At 38.5% G+C, this 26,632-nt stretch overlaps 1 protein-coding gene and 1 pseudogene across 1 annotated transcript; both read right to left on the bottom strand.

Annotated features, from left to right (window-relative positions):
* Positions 1 to 9,162: 9,162 nt before the first annotated feature.
* On the bottom strand, positions 9,163 to 10,488 carry LOC120170958 (annotated as a pseudogene).
* A 14,584-nt stretch (positions 10,489 to 25,072) lies between these two features.
* On the bottom strand, positions 25,073 to 26,344 carry LOC120170945 (expansin-A10-like). The gene is made up of 3 exons (XM_039178776.1): positions 26,164 to 26,344; positions 25,777 to 26,089; positions 25,073 to 25,686 (listed from the first exon to the last, which is right to left on the bottom strand). The coding sequence occupies exons 1-3, from the start codon at positions 26,288 to 26,290 to the stop codon at positions 25,380 to 25,382; spliced, it is 747 nt and encodes a 248-aa protein (XP_039034707.1). The 5' UTR covers positions 26,291 to 26,344; the 3' UTR covers positions 25,073 to 25,379.
* Positions 26,345 to 26,632: the final 288 nt, after the last annotated feature.

Here is a 26,632-nt window from a genome sequence, read left to right as displayed (position 1 = left end):
GATTCGGTTTTTCGGTTTTTCAATGAAAAAATCACTTGAAACTATAATTTTTTTTACAAAAATTGCCTATTCGGTTCAATATGAAACAAATGGGTTCCATATGGAAAACCCGAACCGAACCGAATCAAAAAATGAAGCCTTTAAACTGAACCGAAAACCGAACCGTTTAAAGCCAAACCGAACCGAACCGTTTTACTCGGTTCGTGTCGGTTTTTCGGTTTTCTCGGTTTCGTTGCTCACCCCTAGGTTTGTGTAGAACACTTAGCTACAAGTTTGGTTTTGTACCTCTGTATACTACTATAAGAATTATACTTAATCACGAAAACCCACTTACTGTCGATCGATTTCTTGGCATGGGGTAAATCGATAACAGTCCAAGTGCCATTATTCTCAAGTGCTTGAATTTCCTCCTCAACAGCTCTCTTCCACTTAGGGTCTTTCAAGGCAGCTTCAATGATTATCAAAATTTCTTCCTTACCAATATAGGTTGTAAAAACTCTAAATGAAGGCATTAAGCTAGCATAAGCAACATACTTCTCAATATGATATTTAGTACATTGTCTAACTCCCTTTCTTTTTGCAATAGGTAAATCGTCCGTATTCGAAAAACCAAGAGAAGTATCCTTACCACCATCGTCTTCTAAGGCAGCTAGACTCAAATCCAACTCTCGACAAGTAGTAGACTGCAAAATGGCCTCAGGAATGATATGTTTTTGTCTAGTATAAACTCTAAGTTGTTTAGGAGTCTTTATAGTTGTAGGAGGTGAAAGAAAGGGACGGTGTTGGTAAAAGAGTAGTAATGGGAGTAGGAGAATGAACAAGGTATGTTTAGGGTTGCAGTGGGCAAAACATCTGAAGGTATAGAAGAAAAATGGAATGGATGTACCGAATGAGGCTGAAATTCCGTCCAAGTCCCCCCTGAATTGCAGCCTTGGAATAATAAGGATCCTGTTAAATAAAGGTAACGTCCAAGGAAACAAAAAAATATTAGTATGAGGGGAAGTTAACACTTGTATCCCTTTTTAAGTGAAGAATAACTCACAAAAACACACTTGAGAGCCCGATGATCCAATTTAGACTCGGAAGGATTTATATTCTTAAAAAAAACAATATAACCAAAGATCTGAAGAGGTAAAATAGAAGAAAATGGTTTTAAAAAAAGGAAAACACTCTAAGATAACATCTATAGGTGTTCGAAACTGAAGAACCTTACTAGGTAGATGATTTATAAGATAAATGGCAGTTAATAAGGACTCTCCCCACAAATATTTTGACATATTCCCAGAAATTAACAAGGAGCTAGTCACCTCCAATAAATGTCGATTTTTGCGTTCTGTAATTCCATTATGTTGTGTTGTATACACACAAAAAGCTAATTTGAATTATGCCTTTTTTCGCAAAGAATTCACCCAAAGCATTAGAAAAGAACTCTCCAACATTATTAGACTGAAATATTTTAATTTGAATCTGAAATTGAGTTTCAACCGTAGAATATAAACTTTCAAAAATATAGAGTTTCAGATTTATCTCTCATTAGGATACAAACCAATGAAACCCATTAATATTCTTCACTCTAGAGGCCCCCAAATGTCATCGTGGATTAAAGCAAACGGGTGCGACGATTTATAAGTAGACGGGAGATAAGAGGATTTCGTTTGCTTAGCAAGAGGACAAATATGACATTTAAACGACTGCGGTTTTTTATTAATAAACAAATGTGGGATGAGTTTAGCTAGATAAGAAAATTTTGGATGGCCTAATCGAAAATGCCATAACATTAGTTGATCATATTGGTCTAAAGAAAAAACATAACTAGATAAAGCTAAAGAAGGCAAAATAGGAGTCTCATAAAGAAGGTAGAGTCAATTGTGCAGTCTAGCATTTCGAATCATCTTCTTCGAATCCATTTCCTGCAAAATACAACCTGTTGACGAAAACGGGTAAAGAAAACGAAAGAACACGAGAATTTTACGAGGTTCGGCAATGTGCTTACGTCCTCGGTGCCTAGGCGGCGCTAGAAGTTTTATTCAATGATATTTTAGGTCTAGGTTACATCTCTATTTATAATAGAAAACCCTGGTACATAATTACAAAATTAACCCTGTACCGTACCGCGGGGGCTACGCCCCCGCACCCCCAACCCACATAATTCGTAACCCCACAACGAGACTTTCTTTGTAAGGACAGTTGATGTTCGCTGCGTCCGCTCCATCTCCTGTCCTCTTTACTGGTATATTTATGAGCCATACCTAACAAATCTCCACCTTGGCGAATATCCTGCCTCTTGAAAATTCAATGTGGGCTGGGTTACCTTGATTCTTTAACAACTCGAAACATTCAACAAGTCCAAGCAATGCTTGAACTTGTCTGTCATAACTGGTTTAGTGAACATATCAGCGGCATTTTCATCAGTATGTACCTTCTGAAACAAAACCTCTCCAGATGCAACCAACTCTCTGATCTTGTGGAACCTTACATCAATATGTTTAGTTCTAGCACGATACACCTGATTCTTAGCCAAGTGAATAGCACTTTGATTATCACAAAGCAACTGAACTCCACCTTGTTGAACACCCAACTCCTTCACTAAACCAGTAAGCCATAAAGCTTCTTTTGCAGCTTCAGCCGCTGCCATGTACTCAGCTTCAGTCGTAGATAGAGCCACAATAGATTGAACAATAGACTTCCAACAAATAGGCCCTCCACCAAGAGTAAAGACATACCCTGTCGTAGATCTTCTATTATCCAAGTCACCTGCATAGTCTGAATCCACATATCCTACAACCAAAGGATTATCCCGCTGACTCCCAAAAACAATTCCATGTCCCACAGTACCCTTTAAGTACCGAAAGATCCACTTGACTGCTTCCCAATGTTGCTTACCAGGTTTAGACATGTACTTACAAACTTGACTAACAGCATGAGCTAAATCAGGACGAGTACATACCATCGCATACATCAAGCAGCCAACAACATTAGAATACAGAACCTTTGCCATATCTTCAGCTTCCTTATCTATCTTGGGGCACTGTTCTGATGAGAGCTTAAAGTGATTCGCCAATGGAGTGCTAACTGGTTTCGCGCTGCTCATCGCAAACCTTTCTAGCATTTTCTCAACATAACCCCGTTGAGATAGCCGCAGTTTCCTTGAGTCTCTGTCCCTGCAAATTTCCATTCCAAGAATTTTCTTTGCAGCACCTAAATCTTTCATATCAAATTCCTGACTCAATAAAGTTTTCAAACCGATAACATCATCCATGTTCTTCGCAGCAATCAGCATATCATCAACATACAGTAATAGAAAAATAAAAGAACCATCATCAAGGCTCTTAACATAGACACAACAATCATACTCACATCGGTTGTAGCCAATCTTGATCATATAGGAGTCAAACCGTTTATACCACTGTCTCGGAGACTGTTTTAACCCGTACAAAGATTTCTTCAATCTGCAAACTAAATGCTCGTTTCCAGGTTGAGTGAAACCTTCAGGTTGCCGCATGTAGATCTGCTCCTCTAAACCACCATGCAAAAAAGCAGTTTTAACATCCATCTGCTCTAAATGCAAATCCCAACTAGCCACCAATGCAAGTACTGCTCGGATTGAAGTGTGCCTGACCACAGGAGAAAAGATTTCATCATAATCAACTCCTTTCTGCTGTGAAAAACCCTTCGCTACCAAACGAGCCTTGAACTTCTCCCCCTCTTTTTCTGTTACTACTGGTTTCTTCTTATACACCCATTTGCAACCAATCGGCTTCTTACCCTCAGGAAGGGGAACTAACTCCCATGTGCGATTGTGATTCAAAGACTCCATCTCCTCAACCATGGCTGCCATCCACTTGTCGTTTTCCTGACTAGTAACGGCATCATGAAAAGTAACTGGATCATCACTGCTAACAGTAAGTGCAAAAGATACCAAGTCTTCAAAACCCAATCTGTTCGGAGGCTTTATATTCGTCCGTCTCACCATGTCTCTGGCGAGACTATAATCCTGCAAATCATCCGTAGTGGAACCACCAGAAGTCGGTTGAGAAGTTTCTGGTTTCTCAACTGGAAACTGCTCGAAATCTACCACTGTCGTGTCTTGCTTCTGCTGCAACATAGACTGTTCATCAAAACGACATCTCTACTAATCACAACTTTCTTCGCAACTGGATCCCAGAACTTGAATCCTTTGACACCTTTCTTGTAACCCAGAAAAATGCACTCCTTCGATTTTGCATCAAGTTTGGATCTCTCATCAGCAGGTACATGCACATAAGCAGGACAACCAAAAATCCGTAAGTTATCAAAACTAACATCATGACCAGTCCATACCTCTTCTGCAACTTTCCCAGCCAGCGATGCCCTTGGCGATCTGTTGATAAGGTAACACGCCATGTTAACAGCCTCAGCCCAGAAGTGTTTGGGAAGCCCCGCATTCAACCGCAAACATCTGGCTCTTTCATTCAACGACCTGTTCATTCGTTCCGCAACACCATTCTGTTGTGGTGTCTTGCGCACTGTAAAATGCCTCTGAATCCCATGCTCCTTACAGAATTGTAGGAACTGTGAATCTGTGTACTCCGTACCATTATCAGACCGCAAACACTTGATTTTTCGTCCTGTTTGGTTTTCTACCTCAGCTTTCCACAGCTTGAACTTCTCAAAAACTTCAGATTTCTGTTTCAAAAATACACCCAAACTTTCCGTGAAAAATCATCAATAAAAGTAACATAGTACCTAGATCCACCCAAAGACGATGTCATGGAAGGCCCCCATACATCAGAATGCACATAATCAAGAATCCCTTGAGTTGTGTGCTTCGCAGTCTTGAAACGGACTTTAGTCTGTTTACCAAGAACACAATACTTGCAAAAATCGAGCTTACAGCTTTTGACACCATGCAACAAGTTTCTCTTGTGTAATTCTGCCATACCACGTTCACTAAGATGAGCAAGGCGCATATGCCACAATTTTGTCGTATCATCACAGGACTCAACAGAGTGAACTCCACCTGTAACGGTACTCCCTAACAATCTGTAGATATTCCCTGCAGTCATCTTGCCTTTCATCACAGTCAATGCTCCTTTAACAATCCGAATGGTTTCCCTATCCTCGTCAGCCTTAGGGATAAAACCATTCTTGTGCAAAGTGCCCAAGGAAATCAAATTCTTCTTCAAGTCTGGGATATGTCGAACACCACTCAACGTCCGAACGGAGCCATCGTGCATCTTAATTCTGACATCACCAATACCAACAATATTGCAACATCGATCATCACCCAAATAAACCGAACTAGAATTAACCGGCCTGTATGTCGAAAACCATTCCCTATTTGGCGTGATGTGATAAGAACATCCAGAATCAAGAATCCAAGCATCTGTCAATTGTGTCGTTGAAATAGAAAGCATATCACCCTCACTGCAATCAGAAGTATCATCCTCAACCACGTTCACAGACTTGGATGAGCCATCACGCTTCTCATCGGTCTGCTTTTTCAACTTCGGACAGTCTCGCTTCATATGTCCCGCCTCCTTGCACTTGTAACAGTGAATCGTCTTCTTATCCCTGGATTTGGATCTGGAATTCCGCTTCCCGGACCCTGCCTTCTCTGGCTTCCGTCCACGATCTCGATTACCCTTGACATATAAGTTATCGGCTTGAGAGCTTTCCCCTGCATTCTGCTTCCGCTGGTTGTGAGCCAACAAGGCTGCAGTAATCTCCTCAACATTGATAGTCTCTTTCCCATATGTAAGAGTAGTCACCATGTGTTCGTAAGAGGGAGGCAACGAACACAACAGAATCATCGCTCTGTCTTCATCCTCAATTTTCACATCAAGCCGAGCCAGATCAGAAACGATTTGATTGAAGACATTCACGTGTTGCGCCAAATCGTGATCGTCCTGCATCTTCAGCCCATACAGTCGCTGCTTCAGATACAGTTTTGTCGTTAAGGATTTGGACATAAACTGACTTTCCAACTTCCTCCAAATTTCGTCTGGAGACGATAGATGCATGACGTGATACATGACCTCGTCCGCCAAGCATAATCGTATGGTTCCTGCCGCTCGCTGCTGCAATTCTTCCCAATCTTCCTCATCCATCGACGCCGGCTTTGTAGGTCGCAAAGCCTTCAAGATCCCTTGCTGCGCCAATAGATCCTTCACCCTCGTTTGCCATAATCCGAAGTTACCCTGACCATCGAATTTCGCGACTTCGAATTTTGCTCCTGACATCTGATACCAATTGTTGACGAAAACGGGTAAAGAAAACGAAAGAACACGAGAATTTTACGAGGTTCGGCAATGTGCTTACGTCCTCGGTGCCTAGGCGACGCTAGAAGTTTTATTCAATGATATTTTAGGTCTAGGTTACATCTCTATTTATAATAGAAAACCCTGGTACATAATTACAAAATTAACCCTGTACCGTACCGCGGGGGCTACGCCCCCGCACCCCCAACCCACATAATTCGTAACCCCACAACGAGACTTTCTTTGTAAGGACAGTTGATGTTCGCTGCGTTCGCTCACTCCGCTCCATCTCCTGTCCTCTTTACTGGTATATTTATGAGCCATACCTAACACAACCATTGTCAATAAATTGGGAGATACAATTCAAATTCTTAGAGAGTCTACTCACTAACAGCAAGTTACAATTCATGACAACATTGTTACTGTTATAGAGAACCAAATACAAAAAGAACACTCTCAAGCATAATATCCTTATTAAGAATAACTGAACCAGAACCTGCTATAGAGATAACGACCCATGTGCAGTTCTAATAGATTGCTTAGAGGATGAGGGAACAAACGTAGGAAACAATCTTTTGTTACCAGTCATATGGTCAGAGGCCCCTAAGTCGATAATCCAGGCGGAACATCTTGACTGGCTAAAAAACGGTAGGGAAGAAACCAGGTTCTGTTCATGTGAAAGAACACTATTCCTCACAGGGTTGACTTTTTTCGAACGGGGTTCGCGAGGCGACTCGAAGGAAGAAGGTTTTCAGTCTCCAGGTTTACCATGAAGCTTCCAACACTTATCCTTCAAATGACCAACTTTCTTGCAAAAATCAGAAACAAGTCGACCCTCCTTAGTCCGAGATGAGGATGAGGACTGAGTAACCAAGGCAGAATTTTCAACAAGAGGAACCGAATGTGGCATGAAAGATCTCCTACTCTCTTCTCGTCTGACTTCCGCAAAGATTTTCTGAAGGGAAAGAGCAGGTTTAGTGCCAAGAATTCAAGCTTTCACAGCATCCCAGTCAGTGTTAAAGCCATTAAGAAATTGAAAGACTCATCTTTCGACTTGTATTTGTTTGTACAAGGTTGCATCCTTGGCAGTTTCCCAATCATGAACCGCATACAGCAGCCACAGACCTGACAGAGTATGAAAAAATTCATTAACACTCAATCCATCTTGCTTTAGATTCGATGTCTTGCTCTCAATATCGAATAACTCAGATGTGTTGTCTGTACTGGAATATATCTCCCGAACAGCTGGCCATATATCTGCAGCAGTATTGTAAAGAAGGAAATTGGTACCAATGTCAGGAGACATGGTATTAACCAACCACGACATTACCCTGCCATTTTCACGTACCCATTTCTTATAAAATGGATCCGTTGAAGAAGGTTTCGGAATCTCGCAAGTGAAATGGCCAAGTTTCCCCCCGTCCAGTAAGAAAAATCTTGAAAGATAATTATGGCCGACGAAATGATGGAAGATGATTGCGGCACCAGAGAGTTATGGGAAATCATCGACATTTTGAAGGGAATCTGCCGATGATTAGCGCCAGAAGTTTTAAAAGAAAGCACCATCGATTCTGATAGAAAGATCGATCCCTAGACTGATATCATGTGGAAACTCACGAGAATAGTGATTATTTTTATATCTCACAAATGATGAATTACTGAGTCTATTTAAAGACTTAAGTTACAAGAGTTTCACTAGGAGTTATTTAAAATACAAACCTTATCTTCTGTTATTAAAAGATAAGATCCTATCTCTATCACTAATTACAAATAAACTGTAATGTTTACAATTGTAACAGCTTACACGGATAGCACGAATTCTGGGGAATGATTGATGATGGAAAGGAAATGAAGGATGCAGTGGAGAAACAAAGGTTGGTGAATTTTGTTCTGTTTGTATCATCCGTGTCTGAATTTTGCAGTCCCGTGACAAAAGGATGCGTCTTTATTCCATGTTTCAGCTTCTTGCTCTGTCTCTCATTGCCTCATCATTATCTGCTCACTATCATACACAAAAACATAAATTCATGCCACTCATATGTTCCTCTTATTTTACAAAGTGCTCCCCTCATACTTTTGTAATGATTTTATCCTCGGAAAAATCAAACCTACCTTAAATTAAGGAAAACTGTTAGCAATAGCATGTTCCATTACAGGCTGTCACTTTTACCTACTGGTTAAAACCCCATAGAAAATGTAGTATTGTATAGTTTGTAATTCTGGAGCAAAAGAAATAAAGATGGCGGCAATCGGCGTCCGTATATATAATTATAATTTTATTACTTTGTTTTTAACTTATGGAAAGACCGAGGATAACAAGAAAAAAGACAGCTGGAGGATATGACTTTGGAGGCAGACTGATTGCACAGATCCATCAACTGTCACCTTTGTCTTTAACCTCTAAATGGCCCTCTCAGTTATCTTGGAGCACTTCCACAGTAGGGTGGAAACCTTATTCTTGTTCTTTATTTTTTAAAATATGGGTTGTTTTCTAAAACTTTTCATATGGCTCCTACTCCAAGGAAGTCAATGAATGGGGGGTCGAACTGTCTCATAGTGGCTGGTGCTGGTTGCTGGTGGTGGTGGTGAAGGTTCACCGCCTGAGATTTGTGTTGTTGGTGCTGTGGTACTCTGGTGGTGCTGGGGATACAAACCATAGCATTGGGGTTCATCTATGGGCCTATCCGAAGATCTGGTCAGGCTGAACCTACCCATCATGTAATTGCTCTTGACACCTGTTCCAAATGTCGTTCAAACCACCACTAGTTATAATGTTAGAGAAACAGTGACAAAACGTGAATGTAATGTGTAAAAACACGTAAAAGGGCTGATTAGGGTTTAAAGCAGCAAAGAGAGGTAAATGAAAACGGTTACATCAGTTAATGTCTGTAAGGAAAAAGGACAATTAAAAACACTAAAATCATCAGAGAGCAGTAGTAAGAAATTCGAGGTGGGTTTCCATAAAGATAACCAATGAGAAACAGCAGAAAAACCAAAATGCACTTAACCCCATAATAAAGAAAGCTTTGGAGGTAGAACACAAGGAGACCCACCCAACAGGGAAGAAATCAAAAGGCGCTTGTTGTGCAGAAAACCCATCATAGTGAGGGACATCGCTGGTCATGTGGGGTGAAACATTTGAGCAACCATTAACCCCAGCATCAGAACCACCACTGAAGGTTCCAAATTGGTATTGGGAGATAGTGCCAAGCCTTCTATTGAGGATGTCGAGACAGTATGGGGCTGGTGGTTCAGCTTTAGCTTCCTCCATCCTCTTGTAAACAGACTGACTCAGCTTCCTCCTCCTATAGGCACTTGATTGTTCTCTATACTTCCTAGCAATAATCAGATTCCAGTGGTTCTTGACTGCATTATCAGTCCTTCCAGGGAATAGCCTCGCTATCATTGCCCATTTGTTACCATAGAGTCTATGAGCTTGCATTAGACTCTCTTCTTCTTCAGTAAATGCTCTTCTATTATTCCTAGGGTCCAATTGGTTAAACCATCTTAGCCTGCAGCTCTTACCTTCATCCACAATGAAACAATGAAATGAGTCTTTAATGAACTAAAAAACAAAATAATATTTACACTGTTTTCGTCACTATCTTACCTGATCTTCCTTCCAACTTCTCAGCTATAAGGTTCCAGTTCTGAGGGCCATAAAGAGCTACCAGTTCCTTGAGCTTAGCATCTTTTGCAGACCTCCACTGGCCTCTGGCACAAAGCTTTGTTTGCCCACTATCTGTTTCCTTGCCACTTACAACATTCTCATTGGAGTTCTCCTCATTTAAGTGGGCGTTCAGATTAACGGTCCTATCACTGCAATCAGTGCCTTGACCTTCCACAACACCAGAGCTATGGCTTTCATCGAAGCTCCTTGCTTTGCAGCTCCCCGTGAAACGATAACCCCAAGAAGCTCTTTCACTTTCCTGTGCGTAAGACACACTTGAGCCTTCGATACCATAGTTTGGACTAATAGAAATCGAACCCATGTCTGGGAAAACTCCCCATTGAACTACCAGGAGAAGAAGAAGAAGAGGGACTAGTGGAAGAGTAACAGCTTAGTCCGTTCACGTTGTCTTGTGCTGGTGTACATATAACAACACACTTGTTAATCATGCCTTCATTTCCTCTCCCCTGACAAATGCTGTTATACAACTATTACAAAGTCATGTTCGTGCTTCAGACAGTTTAAAAAAGAAGAAGGAAATAAAAAAAAGAAAACAGAGAAGAAAGTTTGACGAACAGTGAAAGATTGGGAAACGTGAAAAAATATTAAAACTTGAAACAGCAAAACCTACAAAGGAAATGAAAAAAAAACAGTAGCCTGAAGTAGTTAGTTCTCCTAAATTACTAACTTTTCATTGTCCCTAAATTACTAACTTTTCATTGTCCCCTTCCTATATCATTCCCGCGTGTGTAAGCTCCCCTACTCTCTCACACTGATGGGCATGAGAGTTCTTAGACTATTCATCCCTATATTGACAAGAAAGACTCATAATGTGATGTGTGTAAGCTTGGGTTGTGCAGGTCTAAGACACCTTTCTTTTCAAAGATTTTAAATTGAGGATTGGGTTTAAACTAGGTTCAATTAACCACCTGATATTGACCCAACCAAGAACTTAGCATTCTCATGTCCCTTCAACTTCCCAACTAATTATAAGCAGTACGAAAAATGGTTGGCTTCGTTAGTGATCTCCATTATTAGGAACAAAGATTCTACCTAATTGTTTCCAACTCTTTTTACCTTAATCTTAAAAGTATGAACAGTAAAAACCAGTAGATATGTATGTAAATAATAGCACTACACCGTTTCCCTTGCAATAATCCTAATGTGTGATGTATGTATATACATGCATGTCAGAAATGGGGTACATCAGAAAAGTTCTTAAAATCCAGCAACAATCTAATATTGCAGAATTAAACAATACATTGTATAGGTCATTTGTGAAGTGTGTTTTAAGTTTACTCAGAAATTGCTTCTGTCATGAGTCAAATGGCCTAAAATGGAACTTATTAGGGAAGGAACTTTGTTTTGTTGTTTGATGGGTCAGATTAGTGAATGAAACAACGTCTGAAATAGGAAAAAAATATACCGGCGATATTCAGAACAAAACCTCAATTAAACCAGTTAAAACCATAAGCATGTTTCCATGTAAGGAATGTCAACTTTTACCCAGAAAAAAATGGGAAAAGACTTGTGAGTTACATTTTATAAAAATGCATGGATAAAAACAAACAACTTGTACAGAATCTTATCATTTTTTTTTACTCTGTTCTTGCAAACTCGAACCCTAATGTCAGACCTTTTCATTTAATGCGATTTACAGGTGATATTTGATTCACAGGGGATAACAAATATGTACTATCATTGTTGCTGATGGATGATTTGGACAGTCTTCAGTAAAAAATCTAGGTTTTTTCTGAGATTTTCTTCCTACACACTTATTAAATTTATAATCGTGTCGAATTACATTTTAATATTATTTTTAAAATTATATTTAAATTTATTGTAAGTGTATCTATTATACATTAATTCTGTTTTTTTACCTGAAGACTCACTGGACTGCTTAATAATAGTGATGGCGTGGGCTTGTTTTAAAATTTTTGTTTACTTCTGCCTCAAGATTACAGTGTTGTCTTGATGTCATCGAGACATTGGAACTGACAAAAACAGTTGATTTTAATTGCCATTAGCATACATCAACAACCAAAAATAGAAATCTAAGTAAATAAATTTAGAATTAATATAACACCATTAAATATCATAATAAACTAAAATTACATAAAAGTAATCAACTCATCTAATGTCCATCCCTAATATTAATAAGTGAAGAGAGAGAGAGAAGTGGTCCAATTGCAGACAATGAAAGGGGGAAGTTTGGTCTGTGAGCAGTGACATAAGATGTGAGGCACGACCAAAGGATTATTTGTGTCTTAGGGGAAGAAGTAGAACCGAGCAAGGCAAAGCCAATAATGTCTTTTAAAACCAAATTGCAAAATCAAAGGACTTTTGTTTTTATATTTTCGGGTAAAAGCCAAGAAATACGATTACTGCATGGCCTCCGTCTCCAGCTTCTCATATCTGTTGTAAAATAATGGAGCATTTGCAGCTAAAAACTTCTTGCAGTACACTTCGCCACCTCACATATTATATAGCCATCATCATCATGCGTGCATGCATTAACGTATCTGGTTTGCTAATTATATTACTTTTGTCTGTCGAACGACCCTTTGATTAGGATTCTCAACAATCAAATATTATCTTTCTCGAAGTCGTGAAATACTTAAAATTCTATTGTGGATCTTGATAAGTATCTTTGAAGGGAGGACACGATTCAAAGATCATATAGTATGTAGAGCACTTATTTATTTTGTGACATCGCATGATAAATTGATCCAGAGTTTAAAGATAAAGATAGTTGAATTGAGTCATTCTATCGTCCAAACTTCACAAACTCTGCAATTCGGTCTTAATAATTGTCAAATCCTTAATAAATCATCATATGGAACCTCAATCGAAAAATAAATTGCGATAAACGTTTTTTTTTTTTTGATAATTCAGATTTTATTACCCAAAATAAAGGTTTAACAACAACCAATCAACCAATCAACAAAACAAAAATAGTCTAATTACACAACCATTGATTGGCTAGACTATACCCCAAGCATTACAAAGAAATAAGTTAGTTCTATCTAGTCGATTTATGGTCTTGTCCCTAAGACGAATTGCAACCACATCAACAATTTCTTTAAGAATAACGTCAATAGAGCGGATACGACCTTGAAATAATCTCTGGTTCCTTTCTTGCCACTCGAAGTAGATGAATGCATTCCAAGAAATCTTCAAAATAGTGGTTAAGAGGGACTTTCCTTTTCAAGTGGAACAAGCAAGAGTTATCATATCATCCCAAGTCAAAGTAGAATAGTTCATTCCATTCTTTATAAGAATTGATTTCCATATACCAACAGCCAAGGAACAATGATAGAATAGATGATCTCTAGTTTCTTGACGAGTGTTACAATTTAAACAAAGTCCATCTGAGCAAATTCCCATTTTTTGAAGACGATCTATGGTAGGTAATCTATTCAAAATGGCCATCCAAGCAATTAAACTATGCTTAGGAATATGCAAAGGATATCATATTAGACGTTGCCACATAACCTTCTGCAATGGCATCCGAATGTGCTCGCAGATTTCCTTAGTTCGCATAAAACCATAAGCAAATAAAGGAACAGCAGTAGGTCTCAGTTTTAAGATCCTTTTGAGGCCCCAACTAATGTTTGTTCCAGCCTCAAAATGCCAGAAATCCTGCCCTTTAAGAACGTAATTGTGGACCCACGCAACCCACAATGAACCATCACCAGCAAGAACCTTTTTTATGAGGCTTATAGTGCATGCTCGGTTCCAAATAGATGTGTTAATCAAACCTAAACCACCTTCCGACTTGGTGAGGCATATACTATCCCAACTTACCCGAGCTCCTGCTGCAGTTTTATCTTGACCTTTCCAGAAGAACCTTGTGCATAGTTGATCGACTGCTTTTAAAATCGAGGCTGGAAGAATAAGCTGCCTGCACAAGAAATTACTGATGTTGAACAGGACCGAGCGGATTAACTCCAGTCTGCCAGCGTAACTAAGTTGCCGAGCAGACCAGTGATGCAATCGCAGTTTAATTTTCTCAAGTAGAGGACCACAGTCCTTCATTGTGAGTTTGCGAGTAATTAATGGAATACCGAGGTACCTAATCGGAAGAGAACCAGATTTGAACCCTGAAAGAAACTTAATATCCTCCAAGCCCCTAGAAGAGATACCTGTCGTGAAAAGCTCACATTTGGAAAAATTAAGCTTAAGCCTTGAAAATTCGTAGAATTGATAAAGAACAATTAAAACACCTGCAACCGAACCAATATTTCCTTTGCATAAAATCAGTAAGTCGTCTGCAAAAGAAAGATGTGAAAGCCCGATCTTCTTGCATTTTGGGTGAAAATCAAAGATTCCTTTTGACGCAGCCAAGTTGAGCATTTTAGAAAGCACATTCAAAGCGAGGATAAACAAATAAGGGGAGATAGGGTTTCCCTGCCTAAGGCCTCTAGCTCCTTTGAAAAAACCAATCAAGGAGCCATTGAAGGAGATTGAGTATCTTGCTTGAGAATAACAAATTTCAATCCAAGAAATAAATTGTGTAGGAAAATTAAGGGCATTAAGGATAGAAGAGATAAATTTCCAATGCAAGGAATTAAAAGCTTTATGTAAATCGATCTTCATAGTGCATCTTGGAGAAATAGTTTTCCTACCATAACCTCTAACAATCTCCTGAGCTAGAATAGAGTTGTCAATGATGTTACGACCTCGGATGAAAGCGGTTTGATTCAATGAAATAATCTGAGGAAGGAAATCAGTCATTCTGTTGACCAGAATTTTAGAAATAATCTTGTAAATAACCGAACAACATGAGATAGGTCTGAATTCCTTAACAGTAGTTGGGTTAGGAACTTTGGGAACAAGGGCAATAATGGTAGAGTTAAAGGCAGGATGAATATGTGAATTGCAGAAGAAATAGTTAACAACCTCAATAACATTTTCACCCACAATGGACCATGTTTTCTTGAAGAAATATGGAGTGAAACCGTCAGGACCAGGAGCTTTATCATTGCCTTGGCAAAATATGGCATTGTGAATTTCTTCATTGGCAATATCCTTAACAAGAACAGAAGCAGCTTCGAGAGGCAAAGAACATCCAAGAAGGTCTTTAAGAAAAAAAGGATTAATATCCTTAACCATAGTATCAGTAGTGCCAAGCAGATTGGAGAAAAAAGAAGTTACTTCATTGGTCATGGCATCAAAAGTTTCAAGCCTATTCCCCCTTTCATCAATAAGGACTCTAATGGTATCCCTCTTGTTTTTAAAAGCCACAGTGGAATGAAAAAATCTTGTATTTTTGTCACCCTCTTTAATCCATTGACCTTTGGCCTTTTGTTTGAAGAAAAGTGATTCGGCTTCTTCAAGAGAATTCAATTGCTATTGTATGTCAATCTCCTTCTGAATGGCATCCTCACCTCTAAGAGTAAGCAATTGCTGATTTTCCAACTCCATACGCTTGGATTTAACTCTATCTGAGATGTTGCTAAAGTTTTCTATGTTGAACCTTCTAAGGCAAACTTTAATTCTTTTGAGCTTAGTGAACAAAACCATCATAGGATTGCCAGTAGCATCTTGATTCCATGAATGCCTTACTATGTTGAGGAAGTTAGGATGGCCAGCCCAAAAGTTAAAAAATTTGAAAGGCTTCGGCTTGGTGGCAGGGAGGTCTTTTGAAAGCCACATAATGGCCATGCTATGATCAGAGATTCCAGGAGCTAAGAATTCTACAAAAGATTGATGGAAGGTGGAACCCCAACTAGGATTTATCATAACTCTGTCAAGTTTCCTGGCCAAAAAGAGATCCTGTTGTTTATTACTCCAAGTGTACTTAGGCCCAAAGTAAGGATGGTCAAGAAGAGTGATCTCGTGAGTGAGATCAAGGAATTCTTTCATATCAGAAGTGGAATAGTGGCCTAACAGTTCATGGTCTGAACTTTCATGAGAATGAAGGAAAATGTTGAAATCCCCTCCTAGAACCCAAGGGGTCTGTTTAACAGTGGAATTGACCTCCTTTAGGTTGAGCCAAAGCTGCCTACGAGATATCCCTTCATTGCTTCCATAGATGGCAGAAATAAACACTGGATTATCAAGGTAAGACCCTTTGGCAGTAATACATTGATCAGTCACTTGAATAATTGACAGATCGATTCCATTCCTCCAAAGCAGCCAGATTCTGCCATTAATGGCCTGGTCATAATTACAGCAAGCATTCCAATTTGAGAACTTGTTGTTGAGAATACTATCTGACTTGTCCTCTTTACCTCTGGTTTCAAGCAGGCAAAGAACATCCACTTTATTAAGCATGGCTCTATTAACCACTTTATTATGTTTTAGAGGGCTGTTGAGTCCTCTAATATTCCAAAAACAGATTTTCATTTGGATGGGGATCCCAAGGAACACCCTTGGCTTCCACTTGACTTGCTTTTAACACTGTCAATCTGGTTTTTCTTTCTAGATTTTAGATCTTTAACTAACATAGCAACTCCCTTAGAAGCTGCTCTTGAGTTCCTTGGTTGAATATCAGCAAATGACTCTTCAATAGAATTCAGAACTTCATATTTATTATTTGAATCTGACAGGCTTCCCCTGGCATTTTCATTTTTCCCTTTACATGTACTGTTTTTATTAGGAATTTCCTGAGAAATGTTAACCAAACCAGGGACCTCGATAGGCTGGATTGTTAGTTGAGTTTTGGGAACAACTGTTTCAATATTAGTCTCATTAACCGAAACTGCTTCTTGATTCGAGTTCCGCGAAATAGTTTCAACAGGAGAAACATCTTGTTCAGATTTATCTGGAGAAATAGTTTTGGTATGTTCCTGCTGTGAGGCAGTCTTTACAATATTAGCATTAGAGATTGCTGGATCCTGAAGCGCTTCAACTCCACCCTCTACAATAGCTGCCGAATTTGAGATAGTATCTCCCTTCTTTTTCCAGATTTGAGGAACAGCAGGAGTAGCTTTGGATTTGTGTTGACATACTTTCTCGTTATGTCCAAACACTTTACAAATCTTGCAAAAAGGGGGCAGCCATGGGACCTCCACATAGATAGACGTTTTTTGACCAACTTTAAGAGCAACTTCTATAAACTTAGGAATGAATCATTTACCCCGATTTCAATGCATACTTTAGCAAACTCTAATCTGGTTTTAGAAGCGGTTATAGAGTCCATTGAGAGAGGGATACCAATGGCACTAGCTATGTAGCTAAGGCCAATACGGGAGAAAAGTTCTAAAGGTACATTGAACAAATGTACCCAGATAGGGATCTTAGTATGGTCGAAACTAAGCTTTTTCAAACATGGTTCCTATTTCCTGAGGATGAGTGATTTGTTCTGGACATGCCATGGGCCATTATCAAGCACCCAATCCCTAGCTGATTCACTATTAAACGAGAATATGAAAACATTATTGCCAGCAGAACTAACCTGGATTCGTGATCCTCCCAATGCTTTACTCCATAAGCTATCAACAATTTTCTGCAAGGAAATGAAGCTTGGAGTGGCTCCAAGGAATTGGCCAACCAGCGACATCTTCCATTTCGGAGATTCCAGTATCAAAAATCTCAGAAGGGGGCAGAACGAGCGGCGAACCATCGCGAACGCTTGGGGGGGAAAATTCTAGGTTTTGTGATTCAGAACACTTAAACAAATTCCTCCAGTCCATTGGAAACAGAATAACAGATGAAGAATGAAGATAAACAGCAGCAAAGGCGGAGAAGAGGAGAAACAACAGATCGTCGATTGCAGATCAATAGGATACTCGGGCGCCATTAGTCCTGCTAACTTGCGCCCAGAGCATTTCCTTATCGTGCGCCATATTTTTGGTTGGTTTGTTTTTTTACGATAAACGTTTTACACTTTACGTGATATCTTCTTTTTTACATGCACATATGGTCCCTTCTTTGTACGTGTGTGGAGACATGCACGGATCTCTCTTGGAAGAGGGTTTTTCAAATGTGAAGCGACAAACATGAAAACATAGGATGCTTGGGTTTGGTCTCGTTCCTTTGTCTTGGTGTCAGTGATGTCACACTGGTTTTATATTTAAATTTTAATATCAAAATATATTTTAATTTAATTTGAATTTATTGAGCGTACTTGGTAATAAAAAAATATTGCTTATTTAAAAAAAATTAAGTTAGAACATGTCTTTTATAGAATGTATATACATTATCAAATATCAATAACAAAAAATATTTGATATATACATTAACAATAATAAAAAATTTATAAATAGATCACATTTTATAATTATAATAGATTAATTAAAAAACTGATTTTTATTTTTCATGTGTTGGTAATGGGGGGAGCCACCATCAATGTATTGGTGATATATGGATGACCCACCATATAAATAGCAGGCCTCATCTAAAGATTCCGTTGGGGCTGTTTCCCTTGGAACCATATGAGAAAGCAAAGCCAAGACTTGCCACTGTTCCTCTATGGCAACATCACAAACCCAATCGATAAAATCGAGACTATTTCAGTAAAACTAATCTAATGAAAGATAAAAGAGAAAATGGGCTAGAAACAAGGTCCACAACAGCATCAGACATGCTAAATCCTCGGTTTTTTCCCCCTCTAAGCATGTTTAGTTATCATGTCTGTTACCTGAATGAGAGGATTCAACAAAATCCATTGGGTCTCTGATAGTAACAGTTAATGTTATTCTTTAATTTAAAGAAACCAGTTTCGAATAATTATTATTATATATCTATAGGATGTGTATACATTGTCATATTTTGAACATAGGTTTAAAGAGACGAAACAAATGTGCTTCGGTCAAAACATGTCAAGCCAAGTTGACCCATTGCTGCTAATGGCATTGGATAAGAACCCTAAAAGTATAATGAATAGCTAAAAACGAAGCCTACAAAAGATAAACAATTGGTGAAGTATAATGAAGCACTGTAGTTATAGTTCCCAATCATGGTGGTACGAGTATAATAACTAAACGAAATACCAGTAAAATAGAAAACAAGCTGAATTCATCAGTCAGTACTCAGGAAACTCATCATGCATAGGAATAGGGGAGCGCAGTGGGAAAATGAGGTTAAATAGGGGTTTCATTTTCATTGACTGATCTCTAATTATCCAAAACATGAAAGATTTGGACTGACCTATGTCTTTTAACGGTCAGTAAGCGGTTCTGAAACACAGAGAGAGCCTTAAAAGGATTTGAAACTGAGTCATTGTCAAAAAATTAATACCGCATTTAGTAATTATAGGTTTGTCCCCCCCCCCCCCAACAAAAGTGCTTTTGCTTTAATGATTTGCAGGATGAAAATAGCTCCTTGTAACAAAGGCATGGGGTTTGAGGATGAGACGACAGCTTTACAAAAGACCTGAACAGTTGGGTTTTGGATAGTATAACATAACTTGTTTACGAGCTAAGGCATGGAGATGTGCATGATGTTGTGTCACTTCATTAATGACATTTGGCTGATTGTAGCTAAGGCTCTTTAACCATTCTTGTTTGAGAAATGAATCCAAACCAACCCCACTTTCAGTGAAATGTCATTTTCTTTTCTGCTCTTCTCCTATGGGAAAATATGGCATTAAATCTGTGAGGATACATTGCTCTGAGATTTAGAGGCAATCATAATCACAGTAGATAGATGTTGATTTTAATCCTTGGGGCTATCACATAAGAAAATGGTGTTGTACCAAGCGGGACTGTTTAATCCTCATGCTCGCATTTCAATCTTGGTGAAAAAGAAAGCAAAAATGTGTGTTCTGTTTACCAATATATGAATATATTTGTTTTCTTATGGTCGACAGTTTCCGCGTGGAGGCAACAATAATTTTGCAGTACGTGTCTTCGTTTCCCCATGGCCATCCATGGCTGGCACTATACAAAGATTCTCCTGACAACAAGAAAAAGAGCACGGCGAGGAAAAATATACTCATCAATGCCCAGTGAAAGAGATGACAAAGCTTTCAGGGATGCCAAGAAATATATTTCAGGACAGAAAACTAGAAAGAGAAACCCGTTGATACTGTTGATTGGCACAGTTACAAAAGAAACAACAAAAAACAACAGGGAAAGGAAAGAACACGACAAGGTTCATGCAAACAGTGATTCATGTGGCTCCAAAACCGGTATCATAATGTACTACTACTAATCTCTGCAATCACCATTTAGCTTACCAGAAAAATTAGAGCAACGTTTTCATGCATCAAAGCTCGCCTGTTAATCAATAATGCATAGTCAAACAACAGCTGAAAAGAAACGTTCTGAAATCAAAAGTTGCAAAGAAAAAGGAAGCGATCATCAATCAGTGTCAGCTTTAAAATCAACGGTTAACACATGAGAAAAGGAAGATATCTTCAAAGAATTTCACTCTTTCCTGGAGAATTTTGATAACTCCATTTAAAATTATGCCATTTGGGAACTTGTTCCAGAATCATATGTCATTGGTATATGCTGATACGTTAAGAGGTATTATTTATGAGAATTTGATAACAGATGCCGTTTTCAAAAGTGGCAGAGAGGTTTTAGTTTTTCTCCTAAGTTGCACTTGGGAACTTGAAATTGAAAGATGGGATTTGGACCTACACTTTGGCAAACTAGTTTTACACTGTTTGAATACTAATTACGTGTTGCTGTTTCTAAGTGTTCATATCTACAAAATCACCCAAGTGATGTTAATAGCAGCGTCTTTGAGAGTCACATGACAGTTGCAATTTGTGCTGATAAGGTATCTGTGAGACATAATCAAATGAAGCAATGCAGATCCATACATGGTATGGATGTTGCGGAACTTGAAAGATTGCTTTGGATTTCCTTGCACATCACTAGTTTGATTCCGTTTTCATATATGATATCCATACGTATTTTTACCATGGATGTGGAGTGCTCTCCAAGTTACTCGTCCGGTGGTTATTCCGGTTACTTCAGCACTCCTACAAGTTCCGAACAATCAATTTCTGGACAAGAAAACGGTATGGTTAACGATTTGCAACGAGGTGGAAGATGCCCCTTCTTCTCGTATGATCTTAGCATACTGAATGACTGCAAATTCCCACTGGCAACAGAGATGAACTTTCAGGGAACTCCTGTAGGTTATCATGTTCTAGCAGGTCCTAGAGGCGGATATAACGCGAACCAAGGCAGTTTGGCCTCTACTTCTGGCCCTTGTGCTGTTATATGACCCATCGTATAACGGGGTAATTCTTGTTGCATTTACTCCCACTATGCCTTTTAACTGCTTGAGCAAGGTATATGATAATGTCTGGAAGATGCAAGAACATGCATCGTCTCTCTCACGCGCGCGCGGTCTTTCCTAGGTCGACGCACTCATATTGAATGTTTTCTTAACAGATATCATGTATCGATCGTCTGTTGCAGCATGCCAGCAACTAAAACCATTCGTCTCATCCACCAAGCAGGCTATGGAAGAACTTGGAACCATGCAATGTGGAGTTAAACCCGATCCTCCAAACTCGATGCTTTTCATCGCCAAGACTCGGTCGACGAGATGTATAGCCCGATTTCACAACATATGGATCAGATCAAATTAAATTCTCATCTTATGAGATCATATAATTAAAGTTAACGCCTCTTTAATCTTCTACAGTCCCAGACAAGGATTAGACGTTGAACATTACCAGGACAATGGAAATTCGCATGACAGTTGGCCCAAGAAACATTTCCACAGCTCAGCTGGATTTGAACGGTACCCAAGTTCAAGGGCCCATGCCTCATGTAACCAATGCTGTAATAATTCATCTGATTAGACAACATTTCAAATATTTATATACCTAATTTTAAGGTCTCACAGTAGAATTTTCTAGGAAAAAAATGGCACACTACATTTTGCATTTCACTACATTATGCAAATGCAAATTTCCACGACTTTGACTGTCAGAATCTTTAAAAAATATATCGTATTGTATCGTATCCGTATGGTTTCCTAATAAAATGGGAAGACGGAGAAGGGAAGTGCAACCGTAGGAAAACCAAACCTTTGTAGATACGGTCTGAAAAATAGTGCTGATAAAATAAAGCAATAAGATTTCACATGGCTCGAGATCATGTCAGGTCACCCTCACATTATGCACTAGTGTTGAGCTTTCAATCACTGACGTTGGAGATTTTAATAAAAAATGACCGTAAAAAATAGACATTATTAAATTAAAACCTTCATTAAATTTTTTTTTGGAAAAACAATTCTCGTGTTAAATTAATTAAAAAAATAACTCCTAAATTATTTACATAAAATATCTCTCAGTCTACTAAAAGTGAGGTCAGACCTCAAAAAAAATTAAAAAAAATGAATTCATGCATTTCTTATATTATTTTAAAAAATAATTAATGATGATTTTTTATTTAATAATGCCTGAAAAATAAATATTTAGTAATTTCTAGATATTTTTTCGTGGGTGACATTTTGCAGAAGATCTGGACAATGGAAGCAAATCTCTAGTGAAAGAGACGGGGAGCTAAGGGACAAACAACTACTGATATGATGTATCCTATTTCTCCAATCCACTGGTTTCTTTTGTTATTCGTGAATTTTGTTCTCTAATTACTATTATTTATGTTTCTCATTTTCAAATTTTTTTTGAACAATTAAAACTTAATTTTATTAATAAAAATAGAGTAATCAAAATTATAAAATATCTAAAAAAATTAAAGATAATAATCATTAAAAACGCAAACAAAAATAAAAAATTAAACTAAAAGATACAAAGAGAATGAAACATTCCAAATAATAAAACAATCCAATAATATTTATAAAATTTTTATCTATGTCGAACAAGACGCTTTACAATATGATAAAAGAGTGATGAGCGAACCAAATAATTTGATAGACTGTTTTGCTACACAATTCTTGTTAGAGAAAATAACCTCAGTGACCGAAAATATTTTATAATATACGATTTTAACCAACTTTTTTTGGATTTGTCAAAATGACCAACAAAATCGCAACGCGAACTCTAACTTCGCAACTCAGTTTTCAAATTCGCATTGCGATAGTCCAAATTCGCGTTGCGATTTTCCTTTTTGCGTTGATATAGTCCAAATTCGCATTGCGATCTTAAATTCGCAACTCAGTTTCCAAATTCACGTTGCGATTTTTCATTTCGCGCTGCGATAGTCGAAATTTGCATTACGATTTTCCATTTCGCGTTGATATAGTCCAAATTCGCATTGCGATCTTAAATTCACTACTCAGTTTCCAAATTCGCGTTGCGATAGTCCAAAATCGCATTGTGATTTTCCATTTCACGTTGCGATAGTCGAAATTCGCATTGCGATTTTCCATTTCACGTTGCGATAGTCCAAATTCGCATTGCGATATCGCAACGCGATCTTAAATTCGCTACTCAGTTTCCAAATTCGCGTTGCGATAGTCCAAAATCGCGTTGCGATTTTCCATTTCGCGTTGCGATAGTCCAAAATCGCATTGCGCGTGCATTTGTTTCTTAAGAATTTTCTCTAAAAAGATGGTATCCGCGCGGACGTGTCGAAGACACGTATTACCACGACCACGACTACGACGGCGGCGCGCGAGAGTCCCCTTGTTCTCTTTTACTCAACAAGGAAGTGGGAAATTCAAGCCTTAAATACCCATTCTCAATAGTGTTTCCAATACAATGTGGATTGAGCATTGTAAGTTGCATGCATTGACTATAAATGCAAGAGTAAGACTATCGCAACGCGAAATGGAAAATCGCAATGCGATTTTGGACTATCGTAACGCGAAATGAAAAATCGCAATGCGAATTTGGACTATCGCAACGCGAAATGGAAAATCGCAATGCGATTTTGCACTATCGCAACGCGAAATGGAAAATCGCAATGCGATTTTGGACAATCGCAACGCGAAATGGAAAATCGCAATGCGATTTTAGACTATCGCAACGCGAATTTGGAAACTGAGTTGCGAATTTGGAAACTGAGTTGCGAATTTAAGATCGCGTTGCGATATCGCAATGCGAATTTGGACTATCGCAACGCAAAATGGAAAATCGCAACGCGAATTTGGAAACTGAGTTACGAAGTTGGAGTTCGCGTTACGAATTTTAGATCACGTTGCGATTTTGTTGGTCATTTTGGCAAATCCAAAAAAAGTTGGTTAAAATCGTATATTATAAGACATTTTCGGTCACTGAGGTTATTTTCTCTTCTTGTTATATTGATAAACGAATATTTACAAAATAGGGAATATGACAATACGTGACAACCAACAAACCAATCAAAAAATAAATGTTGTGAGGATCTTTATGGAAACATCAACAAGACTGCAGACGATGATAAAAACTTACCTGAAAACCTCAAGGAAGGTGCCATAAGAATAGAGAAAGCATGTCACAAGACTAAAGAAAAACGTCTCACAAGAATATAGATTCTTATTTAAATTTAAAAAAATACATAATATAAAAAGAACAAGAAAAATAATAATTACCGGCGGACATAAACAAAAAACAATAAAGAATAACACAGCACAATAATATTGAGAGAAATAATTATTCTCATTTTCAAATTTTTAACATTAATTTCCGATATTACAAATTTTGAATTCGAATTTCCCAAGGGGGTATGATTTATTAATGCAGCTTGGAACACGAGGCTTGATGAGTTTGTAGCCTGGAAACGTGAGGGGATTTAATGTACGTCACTTTCCCTAGAAAATGGCAAGAAAATTGTTTAGTATATGAGAATTTAACAAGACAATAGACGAGACAAAGATTTTAAACTGTCATTGGAATTACCTGATTCCCTCCTAGACATGTCAGCCGAATCATATCCCCCCTGCTTTCAAATTGTATCTCTTAGAATTTAGGGAAATCATACGTCTTGGTAATTTAAATTGATCTCAAAATTCAATTTGATACTTGTCCTTTTATCCAATTAAATATTCAAATTTAATTAGATGATCCAACTATGCAAGTAATAATTTAGATAAAAAAATAAATTGAGATATTAATTTAAATAATGAGATTAAATTTAAGTATTTAAATTAGATAAACCAATTAGATATTATTGATATATAATAGCGTTTAGAATGATATCGGTGGTTTGACATTTAGGGTTTACGTTAAGAGTGCCAAGCGCTTAGATGAGATTGCACATTTAGGTGACCCGATTGGCATATTTAGCAGCTTGAAAATTTGGTCTAAATTAAATATTCCTTTATAGAAGAAAGAATGGTAATGGGTAAAAATAAACGAAAGACATAGGGGTATAAATAGGAGTTTACTTTCCCATTACTAGTGGAAATTGCTCACAAGTCGCGACCTTACACGGAACCAATACAAGCCAAAACAATGCTTAGCGGCGGGTGGTAAAAGTCCACCTCTGCCCAGTCCCCCTGCTTTATAAGCAGCAAAAGAAAAATGACTCAAATGACCGGAGTATTCGGCCACATTAACATGGTATTATAATCTACTAGCCAGATTACTAAAAACTCTAGCTAATACTACTTTCAAAGGTGTGTAAATATAGTATCCAATTGAAGAAGAAAGACGGTTTCTTTTTTCTTATTTAGCGGAATTGGCCGCCAGAGAAGGTCTGGCCGAAGGACCAGCCGGCCGGGGCAACATTGTTGGAGACGACAGTACGGCCATCACTCGTTGTGACCTTAAACGAGAGGCTTTGTCCGTTGAGATAGCTGTTGCTCTGCCAGTTCTGACCCCAGTTCCTCGACATTGGCTGCCAACCGGTCCTGGAACCCTTGATGGCTACTGCATGTACGTCGCCGGCTCCGCCGACGTTGCTGATGAGAACTAGGTTAAAGTAGGAGTGACCGTTCATTGTGAACCTTATGCCTCCCTTTCTTCTGCATGGTACCCTACAGACATAACAAAAACCCCACCAAATGTAAGCGATGTTTCTAAATAGTTTATTACATTGTTAAAGATAAATAACACACTTTTTTCACCTTCTGTAAGAAACAGGGACAATCCCAGCTCTGTACTGAGCAATGTGTTGGAAAACAGGCTGAGAAAGGTCGAAGTGTTCCAAAGGAGGGTTGCACCAGCCGCCGGCATTGTTGGGGAGAGCATTGTTTGGTGGGCAGAAATTGGTGGCCGTGACCAGAATCGAGCCCGGCAAGCACCATTTGCCGTCGTTGACACACTTGATCTCGTAGCAAGAACCACAGCTTAGCCCATTGTTGAACAGAGCAGTGCTCAGAGCAGCAGTGTTTGTCCCATAACCCTGGCTATACAGGTTACCATAACCACAAGCTCCACCTGCAAAAAAAGAAAATTAGTCAAATAAGCCATTATTGTACCTCCCAAGATTTGCTTCCATTTGTGGCACATACCCATTGTTCCTGAAGCATCACTTCCACCGTAGAAGGTAGCATGAGCATTGATCCAACCACCACCATATCCATGAACAGCTGAGACCATTGAAAGTATAGCCACGAAGAAAGCCCCAGCAAGAGCCATTTTCCCTGGAGGTTTGAAAATATGAGCTTTGATAATGTGAGGCAGTTGAGTGATGGAAATTTGGTTGGGGGGGGGGGATTTTATAGAATATTTTGGGGAGGAGGCCACCGTTAACTTGCAACTAAAATTAACTACCACTTGGGAACAAAAATATGCTTATTATTATTATTATTATTATAGTCATTAAATGAACCTTCTAATTTCAATAATAAGTTGACGTTTTTGTTTTAAATTGATCCAGAAAAAGGAGAAAAAAAAGGACAAATGCACATGCAATAGCTTCAAATGGCTGTGTTCCCGAAGCTTGAAAATTGACACCGCATGGTTTTTTAGTTTTATTTT

The sequence above is a fragment of the Hibiscus syriacus genome, unplaced genomic scaffold (assembly GCF_006381635.1).
Source record: "Hibiscus syriacus cultivar Baekdansim isolate YM2019G1 unplaced genomic scaffold, ASM638163v2 tig00111799_pilon, whole genome shotgun sequence".
In the NCBI taxonomy this organism is placed as follows: domain Eukaryota; kingdom Viridiplantae; phylum Streptophyta; class Magnoliopsida; order Malvales; family Malvaceae; genus Hibiscus; species Hibiscus syriacus.
The sequence above is the reverse complement of the archived record's forward strand: the minus strand, read 5'-3'. Positions and strand labels throughout refer to the sequence as shown.